General features: G+C 35.7%; 1 protein-coding gene across 1 annotated transcript in view; it reads right to left on the bottom strand.

Annotated features, from left to right (window-relative positions):
• Nucleotides 1-3579: 3579 nt before the first annotated feature.
• Nucleotides 3580-21036, bottom strand: part of LOC148278936 (pyrokinin-1 receptor-like) — a 198638-nt gene continuing 181181 nt past the window's right edge. The window contains exon 2 of the mRNA XM_088230690.1: nt 3580-4568. Coding sequence (XP_088086816.1) covers nt 3580-4419 — 840 coding nt within the window. The 5' untranslated portion in view covers nt 4420-4568. The remainder of the gene's footprint in view (nt 4569-21036) is intronic.

Here is a 21036-nt window from a genome sequence, read left to right as displayed (position 1 = left end):
GAATCTGTAAAAACAAAACTTCAGTTTTTTTTTACATTTTTTAAGTTATTAAGGTCAATGAAATACTGTCCATTAAAAAAAAAAATGCTAATTATTAATAATTATTAAAAATATATTTAAATGTTTAATTTTGAATTCCCGCAAAAACAGTTTCCATTGGCCACGCCCCTAATACGTCACAATTTATGATTATTTGTTTCTGGCCGTTGAAATTTGAGTCAAACATTATCACGAATCTTGACGTCACAACAACCAAGGCCAAACACGTCGCTTTTTTCTAAGAACGTTTTTATTTTTCTTTTTTACATTTATGTATGAAAACATTTCTCCACAATATTCATGTTGATTTTGCAAATGCAATTAACCATTAATCCTTTAATCCTTAATCCTTTTTATATATTTTTATCGAAATGCGTAGTATGTGATATTTCCCGATTTTGAAAATAATATCTAAACAAATATATTCTTTATTTACATTTATGTCAAGATTGAAATATCACTATCTTAATATTTAAATTGTTCGTTTATCCTTTTTTTTCCTTCCCATCCCCTCTACTCTCTTCATAGAATAGTGGTATTTTTTTTATTCATAGTCAAGTGTTAAATTCTTACTAATTTTTATTTTGTTAATCTTTGTTTTTAATTTTTGTACAAAATTTTAAGATTCAATATGTCCATATATTTGTAATTATCTCAAACTGAACGGTTTGGGTAGGTAGGAAGAAATTGCCTTGAGGCAATAATCCCGCCCTCATTTGTTTATATATTGTATCACTCAATCAGTTTTGGAATATGGGATAATTTGATGGGGATGTGCAAATGACACACTGATCAAACAAATAATAATTGCACAAAAAGCTTAAATAAAAATTATCTTAAGAGTCCCAATCAGAACTAGCTCCCTTGGTATATTCGAAAATCTCAATGTTAAATCTATAAAACAACTTTATGTAAAAGCTTTGTTTCTATACGCTCGTAAACATTATTTTCTACCTTCCGTTACAAAAACAAGAGTTACTAGATACTCCACCCTGATGCTGCAAAAAAAAAAAAATAAAAAAAAAACCTTCGGTCAAAGAGGATTAGCCTACTACTCGGTTAAAGTGTACAATCTACTTCCATTATCCATAAGGACAATTATTAAGTTCTCACAATATAAAATTGCTATTAAGAAATAGATAGTGGAGGTGGATTGCGCACGGATCGATGAGTGGATCAAGCCAAATAGGTAAAATGTGTGTACTGTGTATGAAATTTGTTATATTGGTGTGTAACAATTGGTTATGTTTTTTGTGTTAATGATAATTAGGTTAATTGGACTAGTTACGTTTTTTGTATTTTTATTATTATGTAAACTTTGTTATATGGCTATTCCTAGGCATGTTTCACATTTTGTAAAATGTTTCCCTCGGCACGGGACACCCCAGTGAGGGAACATTATTCTGAATAAAAAAAGAATTCAAACAATGTAAAAGTATGAATAAATAAATACACAAAGTATAAAAAGTGTTAAATAAATAAAATAAATGACCAAAATTGTCAAGGTTTTTTTTTTTGAATTGATGTAAAAAGTTAATTCAAATATAGAGAGATAATTATTTTTCCGATCGAATACTAAATTTTAACAGATGCAGAGGTTCCTGGTTTACTGTTGATACTCAGAATAATAAGGCTCAAATTCCTGTTCGTGAGTATCGGAGACAGACGCAATCAATCAATTCTAAAGTATTAATATTATACATTATTTGGAATTATTTGAAATTTGTTATAATTGGGTATTATGGTGACAATAATACAAAACATTTCTGCACTTTGCATTTAATACAATTTTTTAAAAAAGGCTAACACATCTTTCAAACATTTAAATTAACGTTTTGAAATATTCGACTGAAAATCATTGTTTACCATCATTTCAATTTAAGGTTACAGGAGGCAAATCACTGAATAAAACAAAAACAACACGACATGCATTTTTATAAGCACATGCACTGATTAGGCCAAACATGCACTGATTATGGAAATAGTTAATGTTGTTTGAGAAATAGTTGAAGAAAAAGCGGGGGGGATGAAGGGAGGCGCGTGAGTTTAATAGGTTTAGACTGACCATTACAGTGGAACATCGTATAACGGGCTATATTGAAAGGTTGTTTAATTACTTTAAGCCCATTATTATTATTTGTATGTAAGATTTTAACTCCTGCATTTTTATTTAAGTCGTGATCAAAATTGATTAGGTGATTTGCGAATTCGGAAAAATTGTAACGGTAAGTGGGGATATAAAAAATATTTAATAAAATTATTGACAATGTTTGAGTATGTCCAAATGCTTGTAGACTGGCTGGATTTCCTCTCTAGGGAGTTATTCATATTAAAATTTATTTCAACAGAGAGGGAAAACATTTTTGATAGGGGAAAATGCAAATCTAGGCATTTACAGGGCTTATGACAAGTCATTGGCTGGTTTGATGAATATTAGACCGTGTATAAAGTGGCCACTTAAACCAGCCAATGACATGTCATAAGCCCTGTAAATGCCTAGACTTCCATTTTCCTTTCTCAAAAATGTTTTCCCTCTCTGTTGAAATAAATTTTAAAATGTTTGACCACAAAGTTAATGCTTTATATATTAATAATAAATTGCCGCATAACTTTATCGGACAACCTGTGGAGTTAAGATAATATTGTAACCCCTAGAGAATAAAGTTGTTTCAAACTGAAAAACTTTTGTCAACAATAACAATAGTTAATAGAATCTTTAGTTCTTGGAAAGTCTTCAAGAAACTATTACCTCAAAGGATAAGACCCTATTTTCATGAACAGAGTTACTAATAAACAAGTTCAAGATTTGAAAGAGGCTTCAAACTTAGTATTTTGCTCAAAATATATGCAATTGTCTGATTGGATTTCAGATTTAGTTTATTTAAAACTAAATTGTACGGCCGAAATTAATATATTTATTTTTATAAATATTCTTTCATTATTCTAAAATAAAGTCGTCTTAAAAAAATTAGGTATTTGTAAAATTGAAAGCTTTTGATTGTAATAAATACATTCAGTTGTAATAATGAATATCTCGATTAATCTATAAATGAAGTACAAAAAAAATGCAAAGAGTATGGGTTATTTAATTATTTTGCCTTTATTGACCACAAAACACTTTTTTAAATAATGGTCCCTTTACAATGACAAAAATAACTTAAACACCCAAATACAATCTGGCAGACCACTAAACACGTATTTAACGTACTTACAGTATTTCAAATTTAATTCAAACTGACGTGCGTCCAACATAAAGTATTTCTCCGAACTGACAATTTGAAGTGTTAAAATTTTTTTGCGCGCTGCCGCCGGCCGTTTCGAATTATTCCTAAAGTTTAATTAACAGAAAAGGCATTTCTACGAGTTTTTGCCTATGTTTCTTCATCTATTTCTCGTGAGATTTTAAAAGAAATTTCAATATCTTAGATAATTAACCTTACTTTTTGTATATAGTAAACAGTTCATTTTTAGGTAATGATGCTTCTTCAGATATGGTTTTAACTAGAATTGTAATGGGAAAAATGGTGAATGAATAAAATTTTACTTACCAAGCATCCTTAGGACACGCCTTGACGACTGACTAGCTCTTCTTATCGGAACCTTAGGTCTTGTATTATTTGTCATTCGGAGCGACCGGTTATTGGACTCGACTTGAGTCCTCTCTCTCTTCATCATGTTTGAGCTCCTCAACCGGAATCCAATCATAGCGTACAAAACCGTGATGAGAGTCATCGGCGTGACGAAGAATAAAAATGTGGAAATCTCGAAAGAATGCGTCAGAATAACGATCTTCTGGGTGCAGACGACTGTGCCTTGGTGCATCACGAGACCAAATTGAAAAGCCTGGGGGATAGCAAAAGCTAAAGCCACTAACCATATGATCAGAATCAGCTTGATCGCTCTCGACAGTTTTGACATGGTGTGAGAGAGGAATGGATGGCAAATAGCCACGTATCGCTCGATCGTGAACGCTGTTATTGTCAGTACAGTGGCATTTGCTGATGTTTCAGCAGCCAGACCTCTCAGCACACAAAACACCTCTCCGAAAACGTAAGGATACCGTGACCAGATGGAGTACATTTCCTGTGGAAGCCCGCTTATTAGAAGTAACAGATCTGATATGGCCATACTGAACAAATAGTAATTTGTGGCAGTGTGCATAGACTTATTTTTTGATATTACAACACACGTGCTTACATTTCCGACGACTCCAGTTATAAATATTATAACGTAAATAATCGTCACTGGGATAACTATGTACAATGGATCTCTAGTGGGATCCATTTCTTCTTCAGTATATTGTGCAGGAACATTAGACAAACCGCTGATATTGTTTCCAATCATATCTGACACCGTGCTTGTATTTGTATCGTACTCCATTTTGTAGTATTTTTTTGTTTGTATCTGCCTTTAACTTGTTTTTATTCAGACTGTAATGTCTTACTTCTGTTAGTTCTCGAGAAAGGTTGTTTAATTTTCTTTATTTCTTTTTTTATCATGATGCGGCCTTTGTTGAGTGTCCACCAGACCTGAAAAAAGTACAGATTACAATTAACGTACCTAGTGAATACATATATATAGTACCAACTATAATTTTAGGACTTAAAGCGTTAAACATTCTAAACGGAACTTACTTTTGATCCCTTGCAAAACGAATTTTGCGTAAATAGAGATCGTGTCAACTTATTTTAAAGGAAATTTTTATTTGAATAAATAAAACTATATCCCTTTTCAGCCTTTTTAAAAAGTTTTTCATATATAAATTGAAATGTCGGAAAGCTTTTTTCTTTTAATCTTAACGTGTAATATGTTCAATAAAAAATTGTTAAAAAACAATAATGTATGGACAATCCATTCAAATCTTTAATCCCAAAAAAAATACAATTATAGGGTTCTTATGATTTACCCAAACATTTGAATTTTTAGGGCCATTTTCAACAGGTTGTAATTAATATTAGAAAATAGGAATTAAGTTATGGTAGGATAGGTTAGTAGTCACAATCAGAAAACTTTCATATTTTAATATTTACGAAAGTAAATCTCTCATAAAAACCAACAAATATACGGTCCATTAAAACCATTACCTCTACTGAATGTGTACGCAACAATTCTTTTTTTTAATCAGAAAAGAAATAAAGGCATCCTAATAATTGGCCATAGGTTTTTATCATTAAAATGAAATCGAGTGCGAGATGGCGATTTTCCTGTTTAACTTAAGAGTAAAATCCTAGTTTTTTTATTATTTGAATATTGATTTTGAACCCACGACGCCCACAGCCTAAATACATAAATACAAGTTCAACGACTTTTGTTTACACACTCGTACATCCTATATGAATAATAATAAAAAACAATATGTCCGCGATCCTACTTTCATAAAGATTTTCTGAGTTTTACCATAAGCTTTCTGTAATCTGCCACGTTAAAGGGACTAAAATGTGTTTTAGGAATTTCGTTTTATATTTTTATACTGACAAAAAGACGAGAATTCGAACATATTTCACACTGTCAAATAAATCTTGTAGATACTCAAAGTAAAACATATTATTTGATGATTTAAATATACATAATGACTAACAACAAATAACAAAAGGAGCTTAAAATAAATAATGATGAGTACTCGTTATTATTCTTTACCTTCCGTTACACTTATTACGTTACAATTATTGTTTAGCCATTTACACGAAGAAATGCAGCTTTATTTTATTTTTTTGCAACTACATGACATTGTGTGACAGTGTGATAGTTTGATTGACATTTACATAGCTTTAATAAGGATATTGGAAGATAATACTTTGTCATATGCTTCGGAAAAAAGTTACTCGTAGCTCATAGCCAAATTGCAGGAAATCAGTGAGTTTAAATATTGGTTTAGAAGACATTTTCATTAATAAACTTGTGCTGACGCCCTTAAACAATGTAAATGTAATGCAAGGGAAGTAAATAATATCACTTTTGACAAGTTATCACTTTACATAGAAGTTCATTAGCTGTTATTTTTTGTTTGAAAATGAGGTAAGAACAAACATTTTCCAAGGTCCTTAAGTTGCTGCATTACAAATACAAGAATTACTAGAATTACTAAATACAAAAATTACTAGATACTCCACCCTGATGCTGCAAAAAAATTAAAAAATAAATACAACCATCGGTCAAAGAGGATTAGCCTACTACTCGGTTAAAGTGTACAATCTACTTTCATTATCCATAAGAACAATTAGTTAGTTCTCACAATATAAAATTGCTATTAAGAAATGGATAGTGGAGGTGGGTTGCGTACGGATCGATGAGTGGATCAAGCCAAATAGGTAAAATGTGTGTACGGTTTATGAAATTTGATCTATTAGTCTATATGTATTGGTTTTGTTTTTTTATAACTGTTTTAGTTTTTTATTGTTTATTATGTTAATGATAATCAGGTTAATTAGATTTATTACGTTTTTTATTGTTATTATTATGTTAACTTTTTTAAATAGCTAATCTTAGGCATGTTTCACATTTTATAAAATGTTTCCCTCGACACTGGACATCCTAGTGAGGGAACATTATTCTGTATAAAAAAAATACAATCAATGTAAAAGTATAAATAAATATGTTTCGTAAATTTAAAATTAATACTCGTAAGTATCATTTTCGTTGTATTAAAAAGACAGTAAAGAGATATTATTTTATTAAAAAGATAGTCAAGAGGTATGATTGAATTGTGTCCACGTAGAAAGGGCATGTACCATACAAACGAAAAAAAACAGCTTTTTTTAACTCTTAAAAGGCTGTGGTAGTAAATTATTTTGCGCGCGGTGATGTATTTATTTATTTAACTTTTTGAACATACTGTTATTTGAAAATTGGCGGGTTTATTGCCAAATGGCAATTTCTTCCAACCAACCAATAAAATAAAAGTTTTATTTTTATAATTCAAGTTACAGAACATATTCAATAGAAAAAAAAAGATTAAAAAGCTAAAAGTATTTAAAAATAGAAAAAAACGTATTTATTTATGAATTACCTTAAATTAAAATTATTACTCAATGGGAAAAAGGAAAAAAGAAGAAAGAGGAAAAAGGAAAGGAGGAGAGATTAAGGAAGAGCAAGGAGATGTTTTTTCAGACGTGATTTAAACAGAGATAATGTAGCAACATCTTTGATGGTGGGTGGGAGATGATTCCACAGTCGATCCGCATGGACACTATATGAGCTAGAGAAGAAAGAGGAATTGTTGATGAGTATTAAGAGAATGCCTTTAGAATTAGAATGAAGAGGTAAACCATGAACTGATAAGCGTTGAATTTTTTTACGCAGGTATATAGGAGCGTAAGGACTATGAAGTACATTGAACAGAAGTGAGAGGGAGTGATAGTCTCTCCGCTGTCTAATTTTGAGCCATTTCAGTTGCCTACGATAATCAGAAATGTGGCCATATTTCCCAAGACCAAAAATGTACCTTATGCATGTGTTCTGAATTCGTTCAAGTTTATCAAGTTGCTCATAGCTTAAATCAGTCATGGAAACATCAGCGTAATCTATAATGGGTAGTAGTATTGCTTGTACAAGGGTGCATTTAGTACCAATGGGTGAGAATTTTTGCAACCTTCTAAGTGAGTGTAGACTGAACAATATTTTGCGGCTTAATTCATTAGTATGAGCTCGCCAGCAGAGATGTTCATCCATTTGTACTCCTAGATTTTATACGGATTTCCTGTATTGAATATTGGTACCATTGACAATAAGAGGATTAAGTGAAGGTATGTCTAGCTTACTAAGCAATCTTTGACTACCTGCAAACATAATTTGTGTTTTAGATGGGTTTATTAGTAAACCATACTCTTTTGTCCATGTTGACACGCAATTTAGTATATTAGACATCGATTCTATTGCTTCGCTGGTGTTTTCAGGTATGCAATGAAGATATAATTGTAAATCATCTGCATAGAGATGATATGAACAATTGAGACAATCTGCAATCGGATCAATAAACAGGGAAAATAGTAATGGTGATAAAACTCCACCTTAAGGTACTCCAGCGGCAATATCAACCCATTCCGATTGATGATCTGGTGTTTTGATGCACTGTTGTCTAGCTTGTAAATACGATCCGAACCATTTTATAACCGGTTGTGGCATTTTTAGTGTTTTAAGTCTAGCCAACAAAAGATCGAAATCCACAGAGTTGAAAGCGCTGCTGAAGTCGAGTAATGTTATCAAGGTTAGCATTTTGTTATTCATTGTGTATCTAATGTCATCTGTAACCTTGATTAAAGCGGTAGTTGTACTATGGTCCGCACAAAAACCTGATTGATTGGGATCAAGAAGATTATTTGACAATAGATAATTATTTAGCTGATTATATACAACTCGTTCAATGACTGGAAAAAATTGAAAGAATAGATATGGGTCTGTAATCTTTGACAGAAACTGGTAACGAAATTTTGGGAAGTGGTATAATGAATGCTTTTTTCCAAGCTTCAGGAAAATCTCCAGTATTTAAAGAATAGTGATAATTTATAATGTCAGTAATAACCGGTAAGATAATAGGAAAAATAAAGTGTATCAATCTCATACTCAGCTGATCACTGCCCACAGATTTGGTTTTTATAGAAAGTAAAATACGTTGAATATCAGTTTCTTGAACGGATAAACTAAACTAAATATAATAAATCTGGCATATACCTATTGAATTGTAATGATTGCAATTCAATCTACATTGAACAACCAAAATAAACTTTTGTATATATATATATATATATATATATATATATATATATATGTATATATATATATATATATATATATTTATATATATTTAGGAGTAAAAGAACACTAAAGGTGCCTTAATAATGCTGTTTTGCTGGCAGATTGCATTGCCGATCTTCGAGAGCTGTTAAATAGAGTGGATGCATTTGACGAACAACTAAGTTTAACAATCAATATTGGCAAAACAAAATAAATAACATTGGGCCGACTTGATTACTCCGCAATTTTTCTTAAATTAAACATTGAAAAGGTGGACAAATTAAAATACCTCGGCAGCATTCTTACAGAAACCCTTGACCCAGATATAGAAATTAAATGCAGAATTGAGACAGCAAGAGCTGCTTTTCATCAAATGAAATCCCTCTTCTGCAATGCTAATCTTTACTTGAAAATAAGGCAAAAATTGGTAAAATGTTATGTGTGGTCTGTATTATTGTATGGCTGTGAGACTTGGACTCTGAACTTGAACACTATGAATAGGCTGGAGGCTTTTAAGATATGGTTGCATTGATGTGGTTGCAAATTCATATCTGGGTCATATAATGCGTGGAAATGAGGAACACTTGCTTCATTTAATTTTGAAAGGCAAAATTGAGGGTCACAGAGGGGCTGAAAGAAGACAGATGTCTTGGCTGCGAAATATACGAGACTGTACTGGCTTCAGGACTGTGGAGCAGATTTTCAGGGTAACACAGGACAGAGATACTTTTGCCAGAGTGATTGCCAACGTTGAGGATACCTGACAGGGCACTAAGAGGAGTAGAAGAATAATATGTTTTTTTTTAATTCGAAAAACCATTTGCGAATTCTTGCTTACATTTATTTAGTCTTAGATGTATTTATTTTAAAATCTCATTTGCAGCTATCTCTAGCTTTAAGAATTCATCTTTATACGCTATGATTGGAGTACCAATAAAGGGCCCTTTGCACCACTGGGTGCAAATAAGGAAATGCTTTTTCTTTTTTTTTAAGTGCACAATATATCTCAGTATATAATGTGAATGTTTCATATTCAATTAAAATTATATACTTTGTTATTATTAGAGCATACGTAAGAATATGTTTGTCAGTGCTCTACCTTTAAATTCAAAATAACAAAATAATTCTAACAATAATATCATTATGTTCCGAAAATTGCGAGAAATAAAATTTTAAGTATTGATTTTCTTAGATCGTCACATTGGGTCTTGTAGCACGGGGGGTGTGAAAGGGATAAAGATTTTTTAATTTTTTTAATATTTTTTTATTATTATTTTTATTTTAAATCTTGAAATGGGGCGCACATAAACATATTTTTATTTGTGCTATTATAATAAATATGTACATATTTATTTCATTTATAAGTTATTTGACACATATTTCTTAACATTCTATTGGAAATTATTTTTTTTTTCTTCATAAAGATTGTTTCCTATTTCATCATATTTTTCTACTGCCTTATATAAAATATAATTTTTTGTCTTCTCCTTTTCTCTAAGTGGTAGTCTGATTTTGATTTTTTTTCTGGTATGGTGATCATGTTCATGTTTGTTTTTATCATTTTTTTCCAAAATGCTATGTTCTAAAAAAAAACGAAACATACTACACACAAACATCATCGTACTGTAAAATATTATTTGCTTGTTGTAAGTACTAATTAAATACCAAATTTACACTTGTGTATGGTTTTTTTTTTTCAAAATGATTTTTAAATCTTTATTTTGTAATATGGTTAGTTTGTTTAAGTTTTCTTGGTTTGACACAAATAATATGCTGCTACAGCAGTTAATGCCTAGTTTAATAATTGTGTCAAAAATAATTATGCAAGAATCCTTATCAACAAATCTTGAATTTTTTCCCAAATTTGAAAAAAAATGCAATCGTTTTCGTTACTATCTTAGTATTTTGAAGTAATGTAAGTTTGGAATCCATCATTACACCCAAATAATTAATTTCACTACTTCATTCAGATTTCCATAATTAACACAAATATTACTTGTATGACAAAACGTACCAAGTACGTTTACCATTAAAAAAGCAAACTTTACGATAACAATGTCAGATTTAACATATTCACACTGGTGTTGCCATATCTCAAAACTTAAGTAGCAACCCTCGCATTACTATTTGGATATATGTTGATCAATGTTTACCATACTTCCTTGATTTCATGTATAACTTCCTTGGCTGTTAGCAATTTTATCGATATAGCTGATATCCGCGCATGTCAGCAATAATTTGTCATAAGTAGTTCAGGCGTTTTGGTCATCAATTTTTAACTCACAGGAAATGTGTGATTTCCTTTCTGCATTGTTTGTTAATACGATTGTAGGTCTGTTGACAGTGAACAATTATTTCTGGAAGTCCTCACTCATCCATCATTAACATATTTAATTTGTGTAGCCATTATTTTACTGGGCAGATGCTCTACACATCCAAACCAGTGCAGCCATTTCATTTTGTCTTATGTTGCTGTGCATATTGCACAGATCTTGACATTAGTTTGTCCATCTATCTTTAACAGTTTTATCACAAATTCTCAAGATAAAACGTATTTTAACAGTAATCAGCTCACTTTCGTCCCGGTACCGGAATTTCTAAGTTAATTGCTTATTTGGCCCCTGGGATAAACACAAATTTTCCAAAGTTGATTTTAGTGCCCCTTACATAACTTTCCTGGTACTCACCCTTTTTATTTCTCTAGTAAACATACTTCCTAACAACAGAAATTCTTTTACCTGATTTTGAATGAGCCTTTTACCTCCGTTCACAATAATTTTACGTTTAAGTCATACATTTATCCCTTTTGAAAACCATGACTATCAAATTATCAACGTTTGTTGTACTATGAAAGACAAAGTTGATAATTTACACTATGCACAATGAGTAAGTTCATTCAGTATTGCCTAATTATTAAACTTAACAGCTCTGGAATGATGATGAATCGTATTTAATAGTACCCCCAAAAAGGTAACAAAAACGTTTGTTTTATCTATTTACCATGCCTTTTATTTCAGAAAACTGTAGCGTGCAGGATATAAACTAATACAAATCCTGACGAGACATGGTGGATAAATGAGCTACTTGTACATATTTAAGATATCTGAAATCAACACCTGCCCATGCGATATTACTCTCCAAGATGTCCTCTCCGTTGATGCATTGCCCCCTTTTTCAGTTTACAGAGAACGCAACTAGAAGCGCAATGTAAAAGTCTGAATGAGGATTTACACAATGTTCAAAAAGTAATAAGTCATAAGGACTTGTCGAGAGAGATAGAGAAAAAAAATCAAGTGGATCGAAAGTTATGTTTTCAAATGACAACAGTCCGCCTTCTCCCGATGAGTTTTTTGTGGTTTCCTCGTCACTAGAGCAAATGCAGGGAAGTTCTTCAAACAGGCCATGGCCGAAACATTATTTTTTGGAAAAAAAATAATATATATATATCTGTTTGAAGTAAATATAAACCTTGTACATAAGCCAGGTAGAAAAAAATACAATTTTAAGCTAAAAAAGTATGGACTTATTATCTTTTCCTCCCAATTCAAATAATTCATTGAGATTATTTTCTAGACAATGAAACACCTACATTTTGTCTGAAAATTGGTGATGCTTTGCTTTTAGGAATTTCTGGTGTAATTATACGTAATCGGGCGTTTTAGTGTGAAATTTATTCAGGAATTTAAATTTAATATATTCATCCATTTACAAGAGCTAAGTAAATGAGTTTGACATTACGCTACGCAAGTACCCTGGGGTTATTGTCATTTGAATGAAATAAAATTATGATCACAAATCGTCGATAAAACTATTGTTCTATTCAATGCAGGGCCTGTCGTTGTCCACAATAATGGCACGTATTTAAAATAACTTTTAATTTACCTTTAGATGAAAGACAAATGTATTGTTTTCAATCTTTCAAATATACTTAAGAACCAAAATGTATTTAAAAGTAATTCAAATAGATCAATCAAAGAAGAAATCGTGTGTTAGAAAAACCACATTGTTAAACGAGGCTAGCACAGAGACATGCATGTTTTATAGGCCCAAAAATATTTAATTCCTCATTTACTGATAATATTCATTGATTCCAAACTTTCAAAATTTTTCTTCTTTAAAAAAACACGCACTATCCTGTATTCAAACTAAAGATATTAACTCTTTTTCTATGATATATTTTGTTGCCCTTTAATAATAAGTAATATATTTATGTTTTTTTTTTGTATTCCTTTTTTAATTAGTGCATAGTAAAAAAATTCCTTACGAAACTTTTTTTTTACTACACAAAAATACTACACAAAAATATTTTACCTGTCTTTTTATTATAGGAGCGAAAATTCATAAACATTTCTTGTATACCCACGAACAGGCCCATGCCTTTGTTGAATTTTTTGTTTACTATTTTTACTGTTTTTATGTATTGCATTGCTATATAATTATCCATTATTGTTTTAATACTCTTTTTTACCGCTTATGTATATTGTAGAAACAAAATATTTTATTTTTATTTTAATTAAAATGTCTTATTTTTGTATGATTTCTTCTAGATTCAGCTGAAAATATTTTAAGCTGAGGTCTTTTAGTAGTCTGAAATTTGACGCCGATAAGTTTTGGGATATTCATTCAAAACTATGTATTTAAAAGGTTTAAAAGATTTTAGGGTATTTTATTGAGATAAGTTGACCTTTTATACTGATCATTCATTTTATTATTTTGTTAATCTATCTACCAAGTTTTAGCTAGCGGTATATATAATTGGAACTATTGCTCATAACTAGAAAATAAAGTACATTCTTATCTCAGGATGAGGACAGTAGAATGAACTTTGCTCAGTTTCTGACACAAAATACATAATACTCGTAATATACTGTTAATAATTTATACTTTCAAACAGTCATGTATTTGAAATTTCAGTTCCAACTTGTAGTCTGAAATATTTGTACGATGTAAGATCTTGAAACGAACAAGTTTTGGGGAATAAATCAGGAAATTCTTTAAACGTAACATTGAATATCATTTATATATTTATGAATAACAAATCTACTGGCTGCGTTTTCTGTTCAGATATTAAATATATTTTAGTTCAATTGCAACAGATAACGTCTTAAGTAAAATAAATAAAAAATAAATAATAATTATAAATCAAAACACTAAGATGGTAACAAAAAATGTGACTTTTTTTTTATTTCGGGAAGAATCCGGTAGAAGATTTGGTGATGAGGATTCATGCAATTTTTTTTACACAGTAATTTTTGAGCCAGACATTAATTTTCGTTGTAGCTTACTATTTTTATCGAACCCAGAAAATTTAAACAAATTTATTTAAAAATGTAACTTTATGCAAGAATATTTCATAGTCCCTGGACTGGTACCTGAAGCGTAAGACTAATCATCTTACCGTCATGTAACAAAGATCAAGATCCGCTGTGATTGGTGCACCAATGCACCGCACCATTAGGTGCGGAAAGGGAATGATGACGAATATAACATTAAAATAATTCAATATACATTATTCTGTAGTTTATGTATTTTCTCTTAATCATTAAGTTAAATGAGAAAGTGAAAACTTATTACGGAAGTTTATAAAATTAAATAAATTTGAGCATTGTTAAAATTTAAGTTGCTTAAGTCCGTACAAAAAACTGCTCCATCGTTTATTGTCATTGAAATCTATATTGTTTGAATACAGATATTTACTATGAACGTTTTTTTTGTCAATTTTTGTTAAAAAATATTACCTACAAATTTGGGTTATACCCATAATTAAAAACAATTGTTTTAATCGTGTTGAGTTTTATCAGAAAATTATATTTTTACGATGAAATATTTAATAAACGGTGAATCATAGAGGGAGATAAAATGTGGAGTGTTTATGGGAGGTTGGAGGAATTTTGAATTTTCATATCATGCAGGTTTCCGTATATTTTAAATTCGGTTTTGTTATGAATCAATTATAAATTTAAGTCAATTAAATTTTAGGGTAAAAAAAAAAATTAGGAGGTTTAGAAATAATTTATGTCGGGTTGAGTTTTTATAATTTATACATCAGCCAACAAAGTTTGTTTGAAGGTAAGACGATAAGTCTTACGCTTCAGGTACCAGTCTAGAGACTATGAAATGAACGGAGTTATGCAGAAAGCAGCGAGCCATCGAAGAGTGAAACTGAGATAATAGCACCTTTAAAAAAGACTTAATAATTTAATCTACACAACAGTTGGAATGTTTTTGACTTTAACAAATGATAAACCACGAATACATTTGTTTTTTTTAAATATTACAAACAAGAACCTTATTATGTAATTGAAAAGTTTTAATAATTTTTAAGTACCGTAAGCTTTTTTTAGTGCTGTGGGTGTTTTTTGCAAATTATAAAATGCTGTTTTTGTGATTGACACCATTTTCTAAAGGTGATAAATACCTTTTTTTATGTGAAAGCGGTCTGGTTATTTTTAGCAAAACAGAATTGACCTAACTGCACCCAATTAGAAAAATATCTAATTTTCATGAAATTGTGGACTGGGTGCTTTCTGCATAACTACGTTGAAATATTCTAGTGTAAAAAATATTTTGTTGAAATAAAATTTCATTTCGGCCATGTCGGGAATCGAACCCGAGACCTCTTGCATGATAGACAAATGCGCTGACCATTACACCACCAGTACTCATACCTTTTTACTATTGAATTCATGAAAGACGGCGGAATCAGAGTTTTTAGGGTCTTCGGAAAACAAAGACTGATAAATATAGATCTGAGAGAATTTGATAACAGAAGGAGCAACATGTTATTTGATTACAATATAGAGGGATGAAACAGATAATTTTGAAGTTCAACGATCTAAAGAATACAATAATTCATTTAATAAATCTCGGATGTTTTTATCACGAGAAAATTTCCTCGTATTATGTGTATGAGTTAATAATAATCGTATCTTTTAAGATCATTAATCTATTCCAAAGCATCCTCGGAGAACATTAAAGTCAACAGAACAGTTGCGGATATTAGGAAGAATACAGATTTAAGCATTTGTTTGCAGTATTTATGGCATAGTTTTTGAAACAATTTATATATATGGCATGTTCACAATAATATATCGTTCCCAAAATTCGAAAATGCAGTAATTTGTTTTAGCATTTTGGCTGCATCTCTACTAGCAGATTTGTAAATGCTTGTACGAGCTGTAAATGCAACTCCTTCATTAGTGAAAATATGAAAACTTGGCAATATTTTTTGCCGTTTGGCTTAATCGCTTAATCTCATTTTTGTGTATGTAAATTAATTTAAGTTTATTTTATTACATCTTATGTTTTTTTTTTTTTTTTCCTAAATAAATTTCGTTTCTTATGTTTAACTCAATTTAATTTCTTTAAGTCAATCTTTATTTTACTCATTCATTAAATTTAATTTTTATGATTACTTAAATTAATTTTACACACTCATTTTATATAATTTGAAAGATGGTGGAGTTCTATAATTAAGGATATATATAAAGTATGATAGTAATGCTTACTTGAAAAATGTATGTATTTTATGTTTCCTTGTTGAACTTCTAAATCATTTTTAAAAAATAAAAAAAACCTTTAAAACACGTTATGATGGACCCCCCTTTTAACATTCGATAGTCATGGTTGTATTTAAGGTATGTTTTAGTGAAAAAAAACTTTTTTCTCACTTAGCCACTGTAACAGACGCGGCGGATCACTGCTTCGTCCGTAGCAATCGCGCCCGTCACAAGAACTGTATTTCTATAGGTGCTGGTGTCAAACGCAGAGTGGCCGGGCGTAGGCGGGCCTCGGCCGACGAACGATAAGCTCCGGGGGAGGTATCGTCGCCTAGAGATCCCTTGCGGGGTCGCTAGCGAGTAGCGCTGGCGGCCGCAATCCTGAGTCAGGCAACCGGGTTGTAAGGCCGGTATCTCTCCGTCGGTGGGAACGGCGGGGTGTGTTCCGGGGAAGTATCCAAGGGTCCAAATTATCCGGGGTCCAAAATCCAATCCAAAGAGTATCCGAGTTCCAAGTCCAGGGGGGTAGCGGTGTTCGAATCCAGGTGGCGATGAGGTCCGGTTTGAAGCGAGGTAGGGAGGTGAAGTGGAGAGTAGAAAGCCTTAGTAGTGTGGTGAGATGACTGACTTTATTTTTCCCCGGCGGGGCTATATATACAACATTTTGCCGTGCGGCGGTGGGCTAGGCCAATAGCGGGCGGTGCTAGGTTGACCAATCACGCGGCGAGAGAGATAGCGAGCACATTTGCCGGCTCTATCGGTCTCTCTCGCGCCACGTATAAGGTCCCCACCCTCCCGCTACCGGCCGCAGTTCCCCGCCGACCGCGCGGCGATCAACACTTATACAGAACAACATAAAAACACATTATGGGCATACAAATATTTTCATGAATTCTAATCTATATGTGGGCTTCAGTATGGCGATCACCACCCCCGAAAGTGACAAATACTAGTCTTTATTGAGGAGGTGGTAGATCGCTTACACATACTGAAGCCTCCTATGCTACATTAAAACCCCAGGAAGGGCCGCCAAGTTGGTGCATGTACTTTTACGTCGGCAACACTCCCCCCTGCCGAGGAGGCATCTCTGCGCCGACGTCGTCCTTGATTTGCAACACGGCGAGCTTGACGGCGGGTCGTGTGTAGGTTCCGGTGGCTGTCTGGACCCGGGCGCTCCTGACTTGTCCATCCTTCCCTGGTGTGACTGCTATGACGCGTCCCCCCGGCCATTCATTCCGCGGGAGGGCGGCGTCCGTTATTATGACCAGGTCATCGACCATGATCGGTGTGGCGGCCTGTTGCCACTTCCGTCGCTGTGCCAACGTCGGGAGATATTCCCTCATCCATCTTTTCCAAAATGCGTCGGCTAGTTTCTGCGCCACCCGCCATTGTTTTCTGAGGCACAGTTCGGGCGGCGCGTCTCTGTAATCGGCCAGATGCGGCTGGGCCCCGCTCGACCCGATGAGAAAGTGCATCGGAGTCAGCGGAGCGTCGTCTCGGCTATCAAGCGAGACGTGGGTTAGGGGCCGAGTGTTTACTGTGTACTCGGCCTCCGCTATCGCTGTCATTAGCGTTTCCTCTCGGGGGGCTTGTTCCTTTAGAATCACCATAAGCGCCCCCTTTATCGACCGGACGAGCCGTTCCCAGGCTCCCCCCATGTGTGGCGCCGATGGCGGGTTGAACACCCATTTGATCCCTCTCCTTGTCGCCTCGTTCTGTAGTTCGGGATCGTGGGCTAGTTCCTTCATGGCGGCCGCCATCTCTTTGTCTGCGCCTCTGAAGTTCGTCCCGTTGTCCGAGTAGAGCGTTGTCGGATGTCCTCTGCGGGCCGCCATCCTTCTGAGGGCCTGCACCGTCGAGTCAGTACTCAACGACGGTGTAATTTCAATATGCACGGCCCTCGTAACCATGCACGTAAACAGGGCCCCGTATCGTTTCTCCCGGCGTCTTCCGATAGTTACGTATACGGGCCCGAACATGTCCACCCCACAGTGGGTAAAAGGCCTTACGTGATGATCGAGTCGGCCGGCAGGCAGCTGTCCCATGAGCGGAGGCTGCGGGCGGGCCTTCTGTATTCGACAGTAGCGGCACTCGTATATAATTTTCCTTATATTTGTCCGTAATCGTGTTATAAAGAACTGTTGTCTGAGTTCGCTGAGTGTCCGCTCTGTACTTGCGTGTTGCCGCGACTCGTGATAATGCCTTATCAATAGACGCGTATAGGCGTGCGCTCCGTCCAGTATGACGGGCGCCTTTAGTTGCTCGCTCACCGCGGGGGCTTCCATAATTCGCGTCCCCATTCTGAGGACGCTATCTTTATCGAGGTAGGGAGTGAGGCCCAGCAGGCGGCTGTTCCGCGGGAGGCACTCCCCCCGTCTAATTGCGGCTATCTCGGCGTGGTAACTGTCTGTCTGGCTTATGAGTATCCACGCCCTCTCTGATGCCTTGAGTTCCGGGGCGATGAGTGTCGCGCTTCCTGTATTCTTTTTCCTGCAGCGGTTTATGAAGCGCAACACCCACGCTGTAGTCCTGATCAGTCTCCGCCAGGAGGAAAATCTTCTTTCGTCCGGGAGGGCTGTCATCACGATGGCACTGTTCGCACACTTTATTTCACTGCTTGTATCCGGGGTCGCCGTTATTACCTTGAGCGGCGGCCATTGACTTTTATTTTTCTTTATGAAACTCGGCCCACTGAACCACATGCCGGCCGGGGAGATGTCTGGTATCTCGCCGTCCCGCGTCCCGAGATCAGCGGGGTTCTTCTTTCCTGGTACCCACCGCCACTCTTGAGCGTTCGTTAGCTCATCTATTTCCCCTAGGCGGTGGGCTACAAATGGCGTGAAGATGCGCGAATCACTCTGGACCCAGCACAGCACCGTAGTAGAATCTGTCCAGTAGTAGGTATCGCGTATATTACTTCCGCATTCTTTCTTGATTGTGGCCGCCAGTCGTGCGGCCATGAGCGCGGCTTGTAATTCCAGGCGTGGAATTGATAGCGCTCGTAGCGGGCTAACTCGGCACTTGCTAGCCATGAACGTCGCATTCCTTCCGGCGGCGTTCTCCTCCACGATGTAGGCTACGGCGCAGCTCGCTTGCTCCGAGGCATCGGAAAATACGTGCAGCTCTACTGGCTGGCCATTGGCGCTCGATACGCGCCGCGGTATAGCGCACTCGGTATTGCGTAATATGTCCACCCAAGTGCGCCATTTCTCTGCGTGTTCTTCATTCACTTGTTCGTCCCACTCTATGTGGGAGCGCCACACATCTTGTAGCAGTATTCGCGGGCGTATTGTCAAACACCCTACGAAACCGAGTGGATCGAAAATGCTCATAACTTCACTTAGCATCTGCCGTTTTGTAGGCCTCTCTGTTGGAACCTCCCGTGACACTTTAAATTTAAATTGAAACTCGTCTGTCACCGGGTCCCATTTGATGCCGAGGACCCTCTCTGTCACGGAGGTTCCGCTAATTATTTCGCGTGCGCTTTTCCCTCTCAGACTTGAAGGAATCGCTTCCATTACGGAGGGATCATTACTCGCCCAATTCGCGAGGATGAATCCGCCCCGCCGTAGTAGTTCGCTGACATCGTGGCGCAGTTGTATCGCCTCTGTTGCACTGTCTACGGCATCCATATAGTCGTCCATGTAGAATTTATTTCGCACAGCATCCCTGGCGGCGGCCATCTCTTGCCCGTGATCTTCTGCGACTTGATTTCTCACGTACTGTGCGCTGCTCGGTGAACACGCCGCGCCGAACGTCATCGACGTCATAATCATTTCCCGAATTTCTTCTTCGGGACTATCGCGCCAGAGGAACAGCTGCGCCCTCTGGTCTTCTTTTCTTATTTTAATTTGGAGAAACATCTCCCTTATATCTGCTGCCAGCGCGATCTTTCCCTCGCGAAATCGCATTATATTTCCCATAAGCGATGAGAGAAGGTCCGGGCCGTTGGCCAACATGTCGTTCAATGACTTCCCGTTGCAGCGGCTGGCGGCGTCAAATACTATCCGTATTTTATCCGGTTTATTCACGTTCGTCACTGCGAAATGCGGCAAAAACCAAAGCCCACTCGCAGTGTCTTGTCTTTCAGCCAGCGTCAGTTCCCGGGCATACCCCTTGTCTAGATATTCTTTAATCTTTAACTTGTAAGCCGCGGCGAATTCACTGTTTTTACTGAACTTTTTCTCTATGCTTAAAAATCGATTCAGCGCTGTACGGCGATTATCCGGTAAACATATTCGATTGTCTTTCCACAGTAGCCCTGTCTCGTACTGTCCTTGCGGTAGGAAACGTGTCGTGGCTCTCATGGTTTCTGTGGCTCGCGCCTCCTGACGCGATATCTTGGCTGTCGAACTTATACCTAACGCGTCGACGGCGTAATTTTGTTTAACTAGATTTTCTAGTCTCTGTTCTGTACTAAGCGCCATTAGTATGCTGGCGTTAGTCTGGCGTGTCCGCCCACCGTGTATCACCTTTCCTAAGGCTGTCACTGAGGCGATGTATTCCCCGCATCTCCGTGCCTCTCTCGTCACTATGAGAGAGGCGTTATCTTGGCCGATGAGTAACTGCGGGCACACTTGTCGCATCCTGCCTTCCCCTTCAATCACGGGCTGTAGCGGCAGACTCAGCTTCTGTATTGTGTTTGCGCGGAGAGTGAATAAATCTTCCGTAACTCCGCGCACTTTAATTGTGACTTTTCTTGATGCACTATCTGTTACGCACATTCCGCCGGCACCGTGGATTTTTAATCCTCGAGTCTCTCCCGGCG

The sequence above is a fragment of the Micrasema longulum genome, unplaced genomic scaffold, assembly GCF_059751315.1.
Source record: "Micrasema longulum isolate JH-2025_06_02 unplaced genomic scaffold, ASM5975131v1 h1tg000807l, whole genome shotgun sequence".
In the NCBI taxonomy this organism is placed as follows: Eukaryota; Metazoa; Arthropoda; class Insecta; order Trichoptera; family Brachycentridae; genus Micrasema; species Micrasema longulum.
Note: the sequence above shows the minus strand (reverse complement) of the source record. Positions and strands in the feature narration are given on the sequence as shown.